This window comes from Lotus japonicus, chromosome 3 (genome assembly GCF_012489685.1).
Source record: "Lotus japonicus ecotype B-129 chromosome 3, LjGifu_v1.2".
Taxonomy (NCBI): Eukaryota; Viridiplantae; Streptophyta; class Magnoliopsida; order Fabales; family Fabaceae; genus Lotus; species Lotus japonicus.
Window position 1 is genome coordinate 16,970,534 of NC_080043.1, and position 16,979 is coordinate 16,987,512.

Below are 16,979 nucleotides of genomic sequence, written 5' to 3' on the forward strand. Positions count from 1 at the left end.
AGTGCCACATAAGCTTCTGTTAAGTGACTCTACATTTTTGCAATGAAACTTGATGGCAAGGATCAAATGCACAATATTAATTTGCATTTAAGGACTAAAATCAAAGAAATAGAAAAGTTACGGACTAAAACCAAAGGACCTGCTGTATCGGGATAAAAACATATTTAAGCCTATTAAATATAATAAATATATACAAATAATCGATAAAATAAATTTTGGTCAAGTTAAATAATTTTTTGAAAATTTTCAAAATTAGAATAATATATTTTTTAAAATATTTCTCTATTCATATTAACGGTATAAGTATTTTTTTAACCTTGTGCATTTTACGTTCAAACAAACCTTGTGCATTTTGATTTTTGTTTTTCAAATAGAAACTCGAATACCAAAGAGGCGTTACACGAAAAGCGTGGCACGCCAAAGTGTGAGAGATCATCATCTTTCTTTGCCATAAAAAGTTGGTAATTTTTTGCAATTCTCAAACAACAAGAATGGTAAATTGGTAAATCATAGTCCAATGAGATTTTTATTAACAACGAACCTCATTCCCAGCAACAACGATCGTTCACCACATCTTTTCATTTCTTCCATTGTTAGCTGTAGCTGGCAAATTCATCATCCCTATCTCATTGCAAATTTCAAACCCTTCTTAAAGGTACGCAAATTTGCGACATTTATTTATTTATTAGGTAAAGAAATGATTGCATTGAAAATGTTGTTGCATGTGGGATAACGTGAAATTTGGGTATTTTGAATTATGTGTTAGGGTGCAAATTTGTGTATTTTTGTATGATTTTCTCCTACATGGGGTCATCAATGTCACTTCAATTTTGAAATGCCTGATTCATTTGTTTATTTAGCAATGTAACGGTTGAATGAGATTTGATTTCTGGCTTTCATTGAGCTGGATTTATTTTCTTGTTGAAAAGAGATGATGCTTTTTTTGTTGGCCTGCTTACAATGCTGCATTGTATTTTAGGTTAGGAGCTATTTTTGATTTGAAATGTTGTGTTTAGTGAAGTTATTCATGTCATATATCATTAGCTCTTAATGGTGATGTCGATTTTAGTAGTTCTTTTGATCTCTATCCTGGCATTCGTGTCGAATTTCTAATGCAGATTGTATGTGTTGTTTCTCAATTCAATTATAATAATCACTAAGTCCAGTGAGTTTTCAATCTGTGGTGAAGCGTACGCATCTAGTGAATGAAATAAAATCATATACTTCCTCATTCTTGAAGGAAATTAGTTGAACAGGACCTAATAATACCTTAGTCGTTCGTGTATGAGTTTGCATTCTGAATCAGGTTTCTCGAGTTTAGGCTTTCAAATAATGAATACTAGAGTGTATTACCTTACAGGTCTCATTTTTGTTATCTTTCCATTTTCTTCTCTTCTTTCAACTTGTTATCTTTCCAGTTCTTACTCTTCTTTCACCTTTTTCTCTTTCCATTTCTTTCTCTTCTTTTCACCTTCACCTTGCCACTTAAATATCGTCTTACCTAGAAATTATTGGTCAGTCACACATGAAATGTTCTTATTTATGTTGTTTTTTGCTTGATTTACGCTGTTACATTATTTGGGGGTCTTAGTTATATCACATGTAAACACATTTTTTCTGCCCGTTCCCATTTCAAATTGAGAAATAAACAATTTATAGTTATGCCTTCTAAACAGAAGGTAATTAGAACCTCTGCTTGCTCTTTATTTTGTTACGATACCTCTTTGACCATCGTCTCCATTTAATCACAAAAATAATGTGGCATTTTTCAGAAATTTTGCGGTTTTGAAATTTATATCTTGGATTGATACAAAACATATGGATATTTCTCATTATTAGACTTACAGTAATCAGTGTAGCTGATTCGTCGCTTTGTTCGGTTCCTTATGTGGAAATGGATGATATAATATGTCAAGCATTTTCTTTGACTTTCAATTTTGCATGTTTCTGATTGGTGTCAGATAAAGTTCAAATTTCTTTGAGCTAATTTGAACTTCAAGTTCATGAAAGCTTTCTGATACTTATTTATCAGTTTATCTTCTGGTAGTCAAATTAGTCCATGGATAATGTTAATGTTAACACAATTATAAGTACTGTGTTATTTCCTTTATTTTTCTTAGCTTTTATAAAATTTCTTTTATCAGCACTTGATTCAATCATTAATTTCTTATGTCAGAATGGCCATCAACTTCAGCTATTGGGATGATTGTGTTGACCCTGAGGATTTGGAGGCAATGTGGAATGTGCCTGAAGTAAGGACTGAATGGTTAAAAGCTGGAGAGGCGAGATGTCAGAAGGTTCACCTCTCACGTGATCCTGATGGGCAGCCATATTTAACACAGACTGAAATGAGGGTAAGCCTGAGACACATTAGTCTACATTAATGATTTGGAAAAGTTCGGAATTGCTTTGTGCTTTGGCTTCAACCTATAAGAAACACAAACATTAGGATTTTGGTAAATCTCTCAAAAGCTACTTCATAAAACTCTTTATGTTGAATGCTTTTAGAAGCTACTCATGCCTTTTATTTTGAAAATTGTAAAATAGCTAATAGCTAAACATGCTCAGTCTCAGAATCTGGTTAACAAGTATTTGCTACCAATATTAAAAAGGGCTTTTAATTCATAATGGGAAGTCATAAAGGCTTTTTGATTTCATAGATTTAAAATGTTACTAGATCAGGATGGTATACTTGTTTTTTTCACTCTGGATCGTTTTGTGCATTTTCAGGCTGTATCTAAGATTGTTATTGGCAGGCACTTCGATTCAGAGATAGATCCTGTATGTCTTCTTTTAGTTTAAGTATTTCATCACATTATTTCATTGTTCTGTTTTCCAATTCCTGAATAAGATTTATTGATGCTATTTTCAGCAAAATAGAAATGTGTAGTTATAGGTTTTGGATGACACTCGCTCTTTCTTTCCATACTAGGACAACAATAAACTGTAAATCTGTAATCCTGAGCATAGTGGTTTACTGCATGAATGCATATCCTTTGGAAAAATCAACATGCATTCTCCAAATGCATGATCTTGTATTGTCACCCATGTCAATTCAATTGATTGTTTTCTTTTTCTGTTGATTTCTCTCTCTCTCTCTCTCTCTCTCTCTCTCTGTTGATGCTATTTTAAAAATAGTATAGTCTAGGATTTGTTGAAGTTGACATCAAATATTGTGAACATAAATAGTTACTCAAAATCCCATTCTTGCATACCTGAGAGGGGTGGGATAAAAGATGAAAAGATTGAAACTAGAATGTGGTATACTTTTCGATTTAGCTTGCTATAAAGTATTGCAGGATCATGGTGAGCGTCACACTATGTTATTCTTTAACCAAATTCTAACTTCCCTGAGGTAAGTTCTATAGGTCAGAGGTCTAGAGCGAATATTATCCATGATGGAGGGCGGGGATTAACAGACACAAATATTGTGGGTGTAACAAAACTATCTTTTCTTTAGACCCTTCAACTCTTAGAAATATGCAGCACGTTAATGATTGAAATTGATTACTTTATTAAGAATGTCATTGTCATTGTAGTTTGTAACTCGTAAGGTGTGCATTCTATCCTTGCTGCAGGGCATGATTTGTGCTATTGCTGAACTTGAAAGTGATAGGCAACTACTTGTTATGCGCTCTGGCCACAAATCTAAAGAGCCTACTGTGGGGCTTATGCAAATTTTACCCAAAACTGCTGAGTGGTTGATGAGGTAATGGCTAGATATCGATAGCTTATTTTGTGTGCCAATCAGCAGTAAAAGTTCCTTATTTCACTGTGACATAATTATGGTTCACCAAGTTTAACTGTGGCTTACAGTGAATTAGGTTATCGTTCATATTCAGCAGAAGGGAATATTCAATTTCTATGCAAACCTTTCATAAGTGTATATTTCGGTGCTGCTTATATTAAATGGTTGTCAAATTTCGATAAAAAGTAAGTTACAAATATTTCTCGTGATTCATGTATACAGTGTGCAGTAAAAAAAATATTGGCCGGTGGTTACCATGAATGTTTGTTCTTAAATATTTATCACATTGAGGGGCATTTCTTGCAGAAAAAGAAGTGAGGAGTTTATTGTAAGAGCATATAAAGGTGGTACAAAGAAGGCAACTCACAAATCCACATTGTCCTTTTGGAAATCCTATTTGTCAATCAAAGGAAGTTTCCCATCTAGGTGGTTCCTTCTTTTTCATTATTGTTGAAGTCTAGTCCATTTGTTTTTTATTGAGCTTTCACAAGACTGTTTTTGCATATAAATGTTCCTGTGTATTAGGGATATAGTAATAGACTAGTTAGTTAGTCAACTATCTTGCTTAGTTAACTAATGGTTAGATTACAATAGTCTTTATGTAAGACTATATATACTCATATACTGATCAGTGTAACCTTTACCTTTTTATAATATAATAGAATTCAGTTGTAACCGTTTTCTCTCTCTATCTCTCTCTCTAAGTTTTGTTCATTCTCAACATGGTATCAGAGCCTATCCTAGATCCATTTGTTGTGTGGAGACCTCCCATATTTGGGCCACCCGTTGTTGTTCCCACGTTCCAGTCTGTTCAAATCCTGGACGTGAGGGGGTGTGTTAGAAGTCCCACATTGGCTAGAGATAAGGCCAATCAAGTGTTTATAAGGGTTGTGCAAACCTCAACTCTTGCTCAAGCTTCTACTACTGCTGATAAGCATTCTTCTCCTGCAACTTCTTTAGTTTCTGTTTCTGCTTTACATTCCAATAAAGAGCATGTGCAATCTGCTAGTCAAGCACTTGCTCCTTCTTCTTATGATCTATGGCACAATAGATTTGGGCACCCTCATCATGAGGCCCTCAAGCATGCCCTTAGACAATGTAGTTTAGTTGTTCCTATTAAGCCTTCTACCACTGTATGTGCTGCGTGTTGTCTTGGAAAGTCTCACAGGCTTCCTTCTCATACATCAACCTCAGTCTATTCCTCTCCCCTGCAACTTATATTTGTGGACTTATGGGGACCAGCCTCTGTTCAGTCTTCTTGTGGCTATCATTACTTCCTCACCTGTGTTGATGCCTATTCAAGGTATACTTGGATCTATCCTCTCAAGGCTAAGTCAGAAGCTTATACTAGCTTCACTCAGTTCAAGTCTATGGCAGAATTGCAGTTTAGTCACAAACTCAAGGCTGTTCAGAGTGATGGAGGGGGAGAATTCAGACCTCTTATGAAGTTTTTTGCTGATAATGGAATAGTTCATCGAGTTACTTGTCCACACACACATCACCAGAATGGTAGTGTGGAGAGGAAGCACAGGCAGGTTGTTGAGGTTGGCCTGACTTTGCTTGCTCATGCTAAGCTTCCTCTCACATACTGGGACCATGCCTTCTTAACAGCCACTTTTCTCATTAATAGGACTCCTTCTTCAGCTCTAAGCAATTTGAGTCCTTACACAAAGCTGTATAATCAAACTTTTGATTGTAAGTTTCTCAAGGTGTTTGGCTGTGCTTGCTATCCTTTTCTTAGACCCTATGCCAACATTAAATTGGCTTTCAGATCCAAGGAGTGTCTCTTCCTTGGTTATTCCTCTAGTCATAAAGGCTACAAGTGCTTGGACAGCACAGGACGGATCTTTATCTCAAAAGATGTGGTGTTCAATGAGGGCAAATTTCCTTACTCTGAGTTATTCCCCTCCTCAACTGCTGCAGCACCAGTACAGGCTCCTATTTTGGCTCATATTCCTCTGTTTTCTGCCCCAGTTCAGCAACATGGTGCCCCTCCTTCACCACCTCCTGGTTTTGGAGTTGCAAGTTCTTCTTCTGAGTCTGCTGACCCAGCACCACAAGACCCTTCACCACCTCAAATGGTCACTTCTTCATCCAATGCTGACCAGATTTCTCCATCTCCTGTTGTATCTTCTGTTCCTGAGCCAGCAGCAGCCCCTTTGCATCCTACTAACACTCACAGTATGATCACAAGAGCAAAATCTGGAATTGTGAAACCTCGACTGTTTCCTACCCTTTTATTGGCTCAGGCAGAACCTACAACAGCCAAACAAGCTTTAAAAAATCCCAAGTGGGTGCAGGCTATGCAGCAGGAATATGATGCTCTTCTCTCTAATCAAACCTGGTCTTTAGTTCCTCTTCCCTCTGGCAGAAAGCCTATAGGCTGCAAATGGGTTTTTAGAATCAAAGAGAATGTTGATGGGACTATTGACAGGTATAAGGCCAGATTGGTGGCCAAAGGTTTTCATCAAAGGCCTGGCATTGATTATACAGAGACTTTCTCCCCAGTTGTCAAGCCAACAACTATTAGGGTCATTCTTACATTGGCTGTCACTTTTGGTTGGCATATTCAGCAATTGGATGTCAACAATGCCTTTCTAAATGGCTTCTTGGAAGAGGAAGTGTACATGCACCAACCTCCTGGTTTTGAACATAAGGATAAGACTCTGGTTTGCAAACTGCAAAGGTCCTTGTATGGACTCAAACAGGCCCCTAGGGCCTGGTTTGAAAGGCTTAAAGCTGCTTTACTTAAGTATGGATTCAAGTCCAGCAAGTGTGATCCCTCCCTTTTCACTTTCTCTTCTGGACATGATAGAGTTTATCTCCTTGTCTATGTGGATGACATTATTGTCACTGGGTCTTCTATTGCATTGATTCAGCAGCTAGTTCAGAAACTTCATTCAGATTTTGCTTTGAAACAATTGGGTGATCTTGACTATTTTCTTGGGATTCAGGTTCAGAGGCTTCAGAATGGCTCTTTAATTCTTTCTCAAACCAAGTACATCAATGATCTTCTTGAGAGGGCCAATATGGCAGATGCTAAAGGGATCTCTACACCAATGGTCAGCTCCTCCAGATTGACTAAACATGGAGCAAATTACTTGCAGGATCCAACACAGTACAGGTCCATTGTTGGAGCCTTGCAGTATGCAACTCTCACTCGTCCAGAGATTAGTTTTTCTGTGAACAAGGTGTGTCAATTCCTTTCTCAGCCTCTTGAAGAACACTGGACTGCAGTGAAAAGGATCCTTCGCTATCTAAAAGGGACTGCACATCATGGTCTGTTGCTGCAAAAGGGTTTTAGAAACCAACCTATGTCTCTTAGAGCCTACTGTGATGCTGACTGGGCTTCTGACCCTGATGACAGAAGGTCTACTTCTGGTTATGGCATTTTCTTTGGACCAAATTTGGTCAGCTGGAGTTCTAAAAAGCAAACTCTGGTTGCTCGCTCTAGCACAGAGGCTGAATATCGCAGCTTAGCCAATACAACTTCAGAACTTCTCTGGATCCAGTCTTTGCTAACAGAACTAAATGTTCCCTATCAAACTCCTCATGTTTACTGTGACAATATGAGTGCTGTAGCCCTTACTCATAATCCTATTCTCCATGCTAGGACCAAGCACATGGAGCTTGATATTTTCTTTGTTCGAGAGAAAGTTCTTACTAAGAGTCTGATTGTGACGCATGTTCCCTCACTGGATCAAGTTGCTGACATCTTTACTAAGGCCTTGTCTCCAACACGATTTGCTACTTTGGCTTCCAATCTCAGAGTTGTTGATAAGTTCACACTTCATCACCCACCTTGAGATTGCGGGGGTGTATTAGGGATATAGTAATAGACTAGTTAGTTAGTCAACTATCTTGCTTAGTTAACTAATGGTTAGATTACAATAGTCTTTATGTAAGACTATATATACTCATATACTGATCAGTGTAACCTTTACCTTTTTATAATATAATAGAATTCAGTTGTAACCGTTTTCTCTCTCTATCTCTCTCTCTAAGTTTGGTTCATTCTCAACACTGTGTACTTTGCTATGTTCTCTATTAATATTCATCTGCAAATCTTATAGCGAGCTTGTAGTATTTTAGCATCTGTTTTATTAATGGAACATAACTTCCTGGAAAGTTTTTCTGCAATATGTCCTATTTTCTGGGGATGTGTATATATATAGCCATTTCCTGTAAGAGGACAAACGAGGTCAGAGAAGTCTTCAGTCTTTGCATCAACATCAAAAACCAAAATTAAAATGTGCAATTAGTGAATGAGGTGACTGTACCCATGCAACAATGCTATTCTTTTTGTAGTTTAATCTGTGCCCCTCTCTCTGTCTCTCTTTCTCCAAGCTCTCTGACTTCAATGTTGGCTATTTATTTCTCGTCCTTGCTAGAGCATGCTGTGCGTGGGCATCCACACTTTTCAATCCTTGCTTTCTCTATGTTTTTCAGGTTTTCCCCCATTCCTTTTCTGCAGTATGATGCACCCATTGGTGCAGCACTTATTGTTGCATTTCGACTTCTGGAGGATTTCATTCTCTCCACCATTGCATCATATAATTTTTTCTTTTCTAGACATTGCGTTCTCTCCACCAAGAGAAGCGGTTCTGGAGCATTCCTAATTTTTGCTTTAGCACCATTGGGCCTTAGAATTCTTTTTATTGTTCTTGCTTGTTTCTCTTATTTGTTAATTTTGTTTTGTTCCATCTGAAAGTTTCATGTTCACACCAGACTATGTAAACAGAATAATAGATGGTAAATGGTCTTAAATTTCTTATCCTTTCAGAATATCACTAACTCCATGAAGACAAAAAGCAAAAGCTCCACTTATGCGCGATTTTTGTGTGTACGGGAATTTGTTTCACCTTTAACAGTTGTAATCAATTGGACTGTCTATGAGATGCATCTCTGTAGTATAGGGTCTTCTATGAATGAGAGGGGAAGTCCCACCATGATATAGTAATGGGAACTTGTACCAAAAGTTAGAAATTCAAGAACCGTAATTCCCAGAGCCTTCCCCAATGTAGGTCAGACCCTAGATAGGGAAAGAATACAATGCTTACAAGATTAATGAGAGAATTCGAGTAGCTCAGTCCACTCCTCTAAAGTCCAATCCAAAAACTAAATTCTCTCTCCTCTAACTGCACAAACTGTCACAGTTAGTTAGTTGCCCATTGTTCTCCTATCCTCTTATATCTTGTCTCATATACTCTCCTAATGGGTGGTCTGTCCCTATCATCCGGCAAGTTTACTAACTAAATAGAGTCAAGAAAACTAATAGAGAGAGAGATTCATGTTTATCCATGGGGTTTGCGAGACTCCGCTTAATACATAAAAATAATCTTCTCACTTCTCATAAACAACACTAGAGTGCCTTCTGAATTCTGATTGTAGCCAATGGTCTGATTGCCGAATCTCATCTAGTACTAACATAAGATACTTTTAGTATCAACAACAGCGTATTAAAGTATGCTGTGTGGTCTTTTTTTTGGGTTATAACTCGGAATGGAAGCTCATATTTATGTTTGTTTTTAGTATCTAATTGCTAAGAGTTCATCCTTGTGCAGGAAATCTGTTGATGATGGTCCTCCGTTGAGCAACGCTTCAGCTCCTGTTCATTGTCCGGCTGGATCTCCTATACCTTCATTAGAAAATTCAAAAGGTCACTACCTCCTCCCTATCCCCCCTTTATAACATTTTATTTCTTAAGGGTAAGATGGACAATGCATTGCCGGTTCTCACTATATTGGTTGAAACTTGACAAGGGAACTCATTCTAATATTACATTGACCTTGCTAGACTAACATTATTCGGTTTTATTAATTTTGTACATTTTCAGGCCTAGGCTAGTTTAGCAATTTAGTAAAGTTGGGCTATTTGGTTGTGTCTATAGGCGTGAGGTTTAGTTTCGTGGCTTTTCCTTGATCTTGAAAATTTCAGAAATCTGATCACTTTTTGATTTATTAATGGGATTCCATTTTAAAGGATTGGTGGGTGGTTATATGATATTTGCAGACCCAGAAAAGGATCTATTAGGCACTCAAGCAATTAGTTGTTAACCACTTTATCAAAATATTAACTTATCCCTTTTCTATTACTTAAGACTACTCACCGGGTCTATGTACTAAGGCTGTCTTTGGCTAGTCATTTCAGCTGGTTGTAGCTTATTTGATTAGCTTGTAAATTTTTTTGACCACACTAAACGCGTTTGGTAAATGAGCATATTTCATTAACTTTAAAGAACATTTGAGCTTATTTTTTAAATTTAATTATTTTTTATTTCATTTTTACCCTATGGATTTTAACAAAATTCCTCCTTTAATATTTGTTTATTATTTTGTGGGTAACATAATAAAAAATAATTAAAGGAAAGAAAGTATTTATTTTAAGTATGATTATATTTTTTTATTGTTCCTATGTTACACTTTTTCAATTATCACACCATTTACATTATTTTTTTTTTGTTTTTTATAAGTTTTATTCGTTGAGGAAAGATGATAAGAGCTCAAAATTAACTAAGAATCCGATAACTATAATATCCTTAAAATTTACTTTTTATCACACCATTACTTGGATCATGCCTTTACTTTTAAGTTGATGATATTCATCAACTATTTATATTTTTTCTCTTATCATATGTCCAGTTCATATACGAATTGATCTAAATAATGTCAGGCTTCTGTTTTTTATTTTAATTATATTAAAAAAAAGTAATCGCTATATTGGCTAACAAGTTTTTTGCTTTGATTGGAATGAAGATGCAAGTGTTGACACATATTGGGATTCCAGAGCATCTCCAGAAGATATGGAAGCTATGTGGAATCATCCTGAGATCCATAAAGTGTGGAGTAAATCCAAACAAAAACAGGGAAAGGTGCGTTTTACTCATGACGAAAAGAAGAGACCATATCTTTCCCGGGTGGAAATAAAGGTAAGAATCTGTAATTGCGATTAATAACTCAGATGTACTAGTAATGAATAAATTATTTTGCATTACTTGGTTTTTTCTTCTTTGTCACTTTCCCTGAAGTTGTACATTGTCATTATGTAAGAATTTATAATTTTGATCGAAAGTGATGCTTAATAGTTTCTTAAATTTCTGGAGTAGTCTGAAAACTTAATGTCATTAATATCCTTGTACTATTGCATCTTGTGTATGTATGCATGTCATGTAGAGTTAGATGTCCATCTGTCAGTATAGTTAGGGAGTTATGTTTGTTAGCTGTCAGCTCTCTTTATTGATCTATTGTAGCTAGATGCTTCCTAGCTCAGCTATAAACATGACATGAGAGTAGCTTGCAATGCAAACATAGTGAAAAATGGTAAACATTCAAGAGAGTTCTGTTTCTCTCTTTTTCTATCTCAAATACCATCTATGAGTTCTCAATTTCTAATATGATAGTCATAGCTTATTTCTGGGTTTGAGTCTTGTGCTTGGTGGATCTCCTCAAATATACGTACGATCCACCACCGTCATTTGGTGGTGGTGACACCAGCAATCACTTTCTGGTGCTGTGTCCTTTCTTTCCTACCAACAGTAGCGGTAGTGCTTTGTCTTCTTCTGCAGTGGTGAACTGTACTCTTGTAATTTCAGCGGAGCTAGTTGATAAAAACTTGCTGTAGAATCAACAAGTTGAAGCAGTCATTAAGGTGTGTTAGAGATGAAGTTTAGCTTATACCTGCTGATCACTTACTTATTGGTATGTTATGCCCTTTGTGTTACTTGTGACTAGTCAGAAGTAGCTTTGGCAAACTGCAGTTTTGTCATGGTTGTGGTAGACACGGTGGTTGCAGCAGTAGTAGTCATGGCTGTGGATGGTTTTTATCCTACTTATCAGCTGTATATCTGTTTTGTTCATGATGCTTACAATTACTGCCACTGGTTTAACCAACATTTCATGTCTTCCTTCAATTATTAGTCTATATTTTCAGCGAGAACCTCCTTTCTTGGGATCAGGGTTGTCAACAGCGCGCTAGAGTGGCCGCTCTTGTGTATCACATAGCCTCGCACTTCAATTAATAGACTTCTTATTGGCTCTCTTAATTTTTGAGTTCCATAGGTTAAATTGTTAAATAACTCTTCTGACCATCACTCACTCTGTGTCTTTAGTTGCTCTTGTTTTCTGTTTCGGAGTTCATACAACAAACAAAAACTTGCATTTCACTTCCAAGATTTCATCTTCTTGGGTTACTCAACCACACATAAAGGCCTTAAGTGCCTCACACCCACAGACAAACTCATCATTTCCGAAGACGTAGTTTCTAATGGAATCACATTCCTTACCCCAAGCTGTCCCCTCTCCCTCCACCACCCTAGCTACTATCCCTATAGCTATTACTTTCTCTTTCCCTTCTCCTCCTCTATAGGTTCCCTCAATGTTGTTGCAAGATCTAGCGCAGAGGAGAGTAACGTGATGTGGCTAATACTGCATGTGATAGCAATGTTATATGAATATTTATTGTATTCCTTTTTCCTCTTGCTATATCTTCAAGACTGAGTTCTATTATTTCATCAGGCATCACCAAGACTTCTTACGTGAACTCTAGGGGACCATTTAGCAGACATGTTAACTAGGCCCTCACGCAGTCCTAGGATAACATATATTTGTAACAATGTGGGCGCCTATGATATATGTGCTCCAGCTTGAGGGGGACTGTGTTGATTAGGATTGAGATATTATATGTAATATATATTTGTCGTATGGTTTCCTAATTTAGCATATTCTAATCCCTTTTAGGGATTGATTTAAGATTGTTTTAGTATTGATTTCCTCACCTTCGTATATAAATATTGTTGTATAGGTCATTTGAGAATACCAAACATTTTCAGATCATTCTTATTATTAAATGTTTAAAAATAAAATGTATATGAATATGTAGTATATCTGTCATATGAGTCCTTACCTTATTTATCTTTTCTTACAGGCAGTTGCGGACATAGTTCTATTCAAATACCTCAACACCTTGAAAATTAAATCTGTAAGTATATAAAACTGAAGAAGTTTGATTTACTAGAGTGGTTATGATCAATGAAGTGCAGGCATGCCTACAAGACACATTGACCATAGTAAATATGTGGAAAATAGAATGGTATCATTTAAAAAAATTACAAAACAACCCAGAACTTTTGGATTTTGTTTTACTAATTCTAATGATTGCCCCTCTTCTTGGTGATTAAACATATTATTGGTTAAATGCTCCTGTTTAAAGACGCTTTAAGAGATTGGGTATGAGATGAGATTATGATTTTGATGACTTACAGTACTGCGTGGTGTATATCATTATGTGACTATCTTCCTCAGGGGAGTATTTAGTTTGAGCATCTTACTAGCTTGCTTCTCCCATGCCTAATGCATATGTTCGAATTATCTGTACAAGGAGTACTGGCTCCATAGACTCGTGTGAAGTCATGCCATGTGAACTTATCTAGTTCATACAGTTGTTTAAAGAACCCAAGCTTGGGGAAGTTACATAGATGACATTCATTTGTCATAATCAGACTACCTTTCATATTGTCTCAAATCTAGTGTTCCATGTGAGAACCAAACACGTTGAGATATATTTCTATTTAATCACCAATAGCTTCATCGGTCCAAGTCATTTAGAGGTCCTTGAATTAGTTTTATACATAACAAGATTGACAAATATGATTTATATGCTCCAGCTCAAAGAAGTGTTGGAAATAATGTACATAGAGTAATTATGAGTTAATTAGGCATTATATATTATTATAATTACGTTTGTCATAATCCTTGTATTATGATTCTTAATGTATATATTATCCTCCGCCGTTTTATTGAAGCAAACAGATTCAATCATCTGCTTGCTTCTTTTTCTTTTTCTTTTCAATAAGCTTTTGTTTCTCCTGAGTACATTTACTTGTAGATCGCGATATGATAAACGAGTAGAGTTTTCCGTTTCCTATATTTCCATTCCATCTCAACTCTCTCTTGCAAAGAATAATAGCCATTTTTAAACTGTGCACTTTCAGCTGACATGATAAACGAGCAGAAAGTATGAGAAAAAAGGGACAATCCTTTTCAATTTTCTTTTGGGATTGGAAAGTCGTTTGGTGATAAAGCTTTCATGTACCTTATCCCAGTTTTGCTTGTGAACTCCATACATCTGACACTATAGTTTTATAAGTTGTATCAGAACTTCATTATTGATTTCTTATCCCATATATATAAATTTTAGGGTGGCTAAGCTAATTAATCTTGAAAGAAGGCAGACAATTTCTATTTTTTCTGTCTTCATGATGAGATTTTGAAATTCAAGGAATATTCAGTAATCTGAAGACAACATTTCTAACATTTTCAGTTTTCTATGATTCGATGTGAAAAACACCCGACAATACTTCTAATGTGTGTACATGCATTTCCTTCTGATTTTTGCTGAATATTATTTGGTGCACAGAGAGTACTTTGTGCCATTGCAGAGGTTGCTAGCACGCGTTTTGTAGATGGAGTTGAAGGGCGACCTGGAATAATGGGGATTGACTACTCCACTGCTTTCTGGCTTTACTTGTATGTATAGGATGTATCCCATTATAATAGTTTCTCATCGTATATTGACGGAAGTATTATTTCTTTGTATGTTGTGATTCTTGACAATTTGAATAATTTGGAAATTAGACTATATCCATTACCACCAATTCTAAAAGTTCTGCTGTGGAATTCTTAGCCAAATTCTAAAATTTGTTTTTTGTTTTACACAGTAAGATGCTACCATTTTGAAAAAGCTTTCTGGTACACCAAGTTTCCAACTATCTTTGGTTTGCAATTATAAAGAAATCTTTCCATCTGAATTTTGCCAAAAATGGATATAATAGTGTTCAAGCAATGCTTGTTTTTTTCCTGAATACTGACGTGTGTGTGCAATGTCTTCTTTTGTTCAGGGAGTTGGGCCACAGGGCTTATAAACTTGAATCTGCTGATGATCTGAACAGTCCATTTGTGTCCATGTACTTTGGTGCTGCCTATGTTGCATGGTTATCAGAATATGAGGGAAGGTTTGTCTGATCTGACCACCACCAAAGATTCTTCTTTCTGCCTAAAATTTACCCCATATTAGTTGCATGTTAAAATCCATGTCAATAAGTTTTTTTCCAATCCCTTTGACTCTAATGCCCTGTTTGGCCATGGCAGAGCTAAGAATTTCAAGTTAAGGGTTCAGCTTGATGCATTTGTTTCTTCAAAGAAAACAGTATCCATTTCATAGAGTATTAGATAATTAGTATTTACATGTGTTTAGTTATGAAGTTCGTAGTACCTTGCATGTGGTTAGCAACACTTTTGTTATTGCATAGCTGTGGTTAGTTATCACTGCTGTTGGATAGACTTGAGCATATCTTGCTCAACAAGCTGAAGCACTCTAAAAATACTTGTGATCTGAGATATTCATAGAGATTGAATAACACTCAGTTATAGCAAATTACTCTTCCTCTCTTGTTTTCTCTCCAAACTACGAATTTTTCACCATTGTGGTCCTTTAGATAAAAGTGGGTTAATTTATCAGTTTATAAACCATTGAAATAGTCACTAATGTCAATTTAACATCAAGTTGGTCCTCTTAGAGGAACAATTTGATGTCCAAAGTTACATGGAAAATTTAATGTCAATCTTGGAGGAATGTTTTGGGTGTCATTTGTGACAGAAATGTACCACTTAGGCTTAAGGGAAATTATACCACAAAGATAAGACCTAAGAATAAGATGTGGTAGGGTACTAATTGTCATAGAGATGAAAATGTTGATGGATAGCTAGACACATATGATAGGATTTGAAAATTGGGGTAACACCTATTAAAGAGAAGGTATTAGAATCTTATCTTATGTGATTTGGGCATATATATGGAGAAGACTTGCAGTTTGAGCATGTATGCCATTAAAAAGGATTAAGATTTAAATGATTTTTTTTCGTTAGATGTGATTTGCAATAGGGTTGAACATATTGCATTACGATTCGTGTAACTAACCCCACATAGTGAGAAAAAACGTTTGTTGTATGTGTATTATTAAAGAACTAAACTGAATGCGCCTTTGGAGATCTAAATTATGTGTTTAGTTTACTGAACAGAAAATGGATCAATTTTAATCACTATCCTGACTGTTTGTACTGACTAATTCATGTTCAATTCAATGATTGTGATTCAGGGAAAGAGCTCCACAGTTTTTTGTTCAAGCATATTTTGTAGGACCAAAAAATGTTAACCCTCAGGATGTAAGTCCTCTCTGGCTAAAATTCGAGGAATCACTCAGCAAATACGAAGAAACAAAGAGGTAGAAATTCTGGATCCTCCCCTTTTTTCATAGGCATTGAGGTAGACACAACTTTTGTGCAGGACTTGGTGACCTGTGCTTGTTCAAACACTGTATTTCTCTGGCATAAACATGACACTAATATTCATAAGGAAGATGAGAGGATTCAATTTTATTTATTTTAAAATTTAGTAGATTTACCTGATCATATGGATTTGGATTTGTTCTTTACAGGAGTGGTGATAGCTGCTCCATCATGTAAGCTGAGATTTGCATGATGAATGATGATTGTGGGGACTCTAGTTGTTCAAGTTGTTGTATTGTATTTCATTTGGGATCTGTGTAATTGTGATGGTGGAATCCACATATTGGTGGAATGAAAAGGAAACAAGAGGGGGGAAGAAAGAAGGAAAGAGGAGAAACGTATGTTCCAAGAAATTACTACTTCCTGTATAGAACCGATTCTTTGAAATCTATTTTAGTCAATTCAATTCAATTCAAATTATGTCATTCTTTTGCCAAAAAATAAAATAAAAAATAGCACAACAGAGGAGAAAATATTCTACAGGTAGTCATGTTTAAATCGTGTCCATGAATCCTCATCCTTAAATTTCATATATTTTTTTCTAAAAGGAATTTACTGCACTTTTTTTTAGCTAAAGCTCACTCATGTTCTTAAATTGCCCACTCCCTTGCCCTACTCTAACGAGGGATTACAATATTCTATCCCGGATTTGTGTCTCTTCCTCAGTTTCACTAATCACATTGTGAGTCATCATTTAAAAATTATTCAATATCAGGTTATAACTATAATATTCATCTCTTATTTTTAATAACATGATACAATGTGATTGATGAGACTGGGACATAAATACAAAACGGACAAGTGATTTTGCAACAATCTTGTTTGACCACGGTATAGTGAATGCTAAAAGTGTCTCCAAGAGTGACTCTTAAGAGATCGAATTCTCAACG

General features: G+C 36.0%; 1 protein-coding gene across 1 annotated transcript; it reads left to right on the forward strand.

The window, feature by feature from the left end:
• Positions 1-400: 400 nt before the first annotated feature.
• LOC130749563 (uncharacterized) lies at positions 401-16,514 on the forward strand. The gene is made up of 14 exons (XM_057602936.1): positions 401-494; positions 598-655; positions 2,177-2,354; positions 2,731-2,781; positions 3,579-3,709; positions 3,817-3,933; positions 4,055-4,174; positions 9,313-9,407; positions 10,504-10,676; positions 12,671-12,724; positions 14,162-14,271; positions 14,643-14,756; positions 15,900-16,025; positions 16,239-16,514. The coding sequence occupies exons 3-14, from the start codon at positions 2,178-2,180 to the stop codon at positions 16,264-16,266; spliced, it is 1,296 nt and encodes a 431-aa protein (XP_057458919.1). The 5' UTR covers positions 401-494; positions 598-655; position 2,177; the 3' UTR covers positions 16,267-16,514.
• The last annotated feature ends 465 nt before the right edge of the window (positions 16,515-16,979 follow it).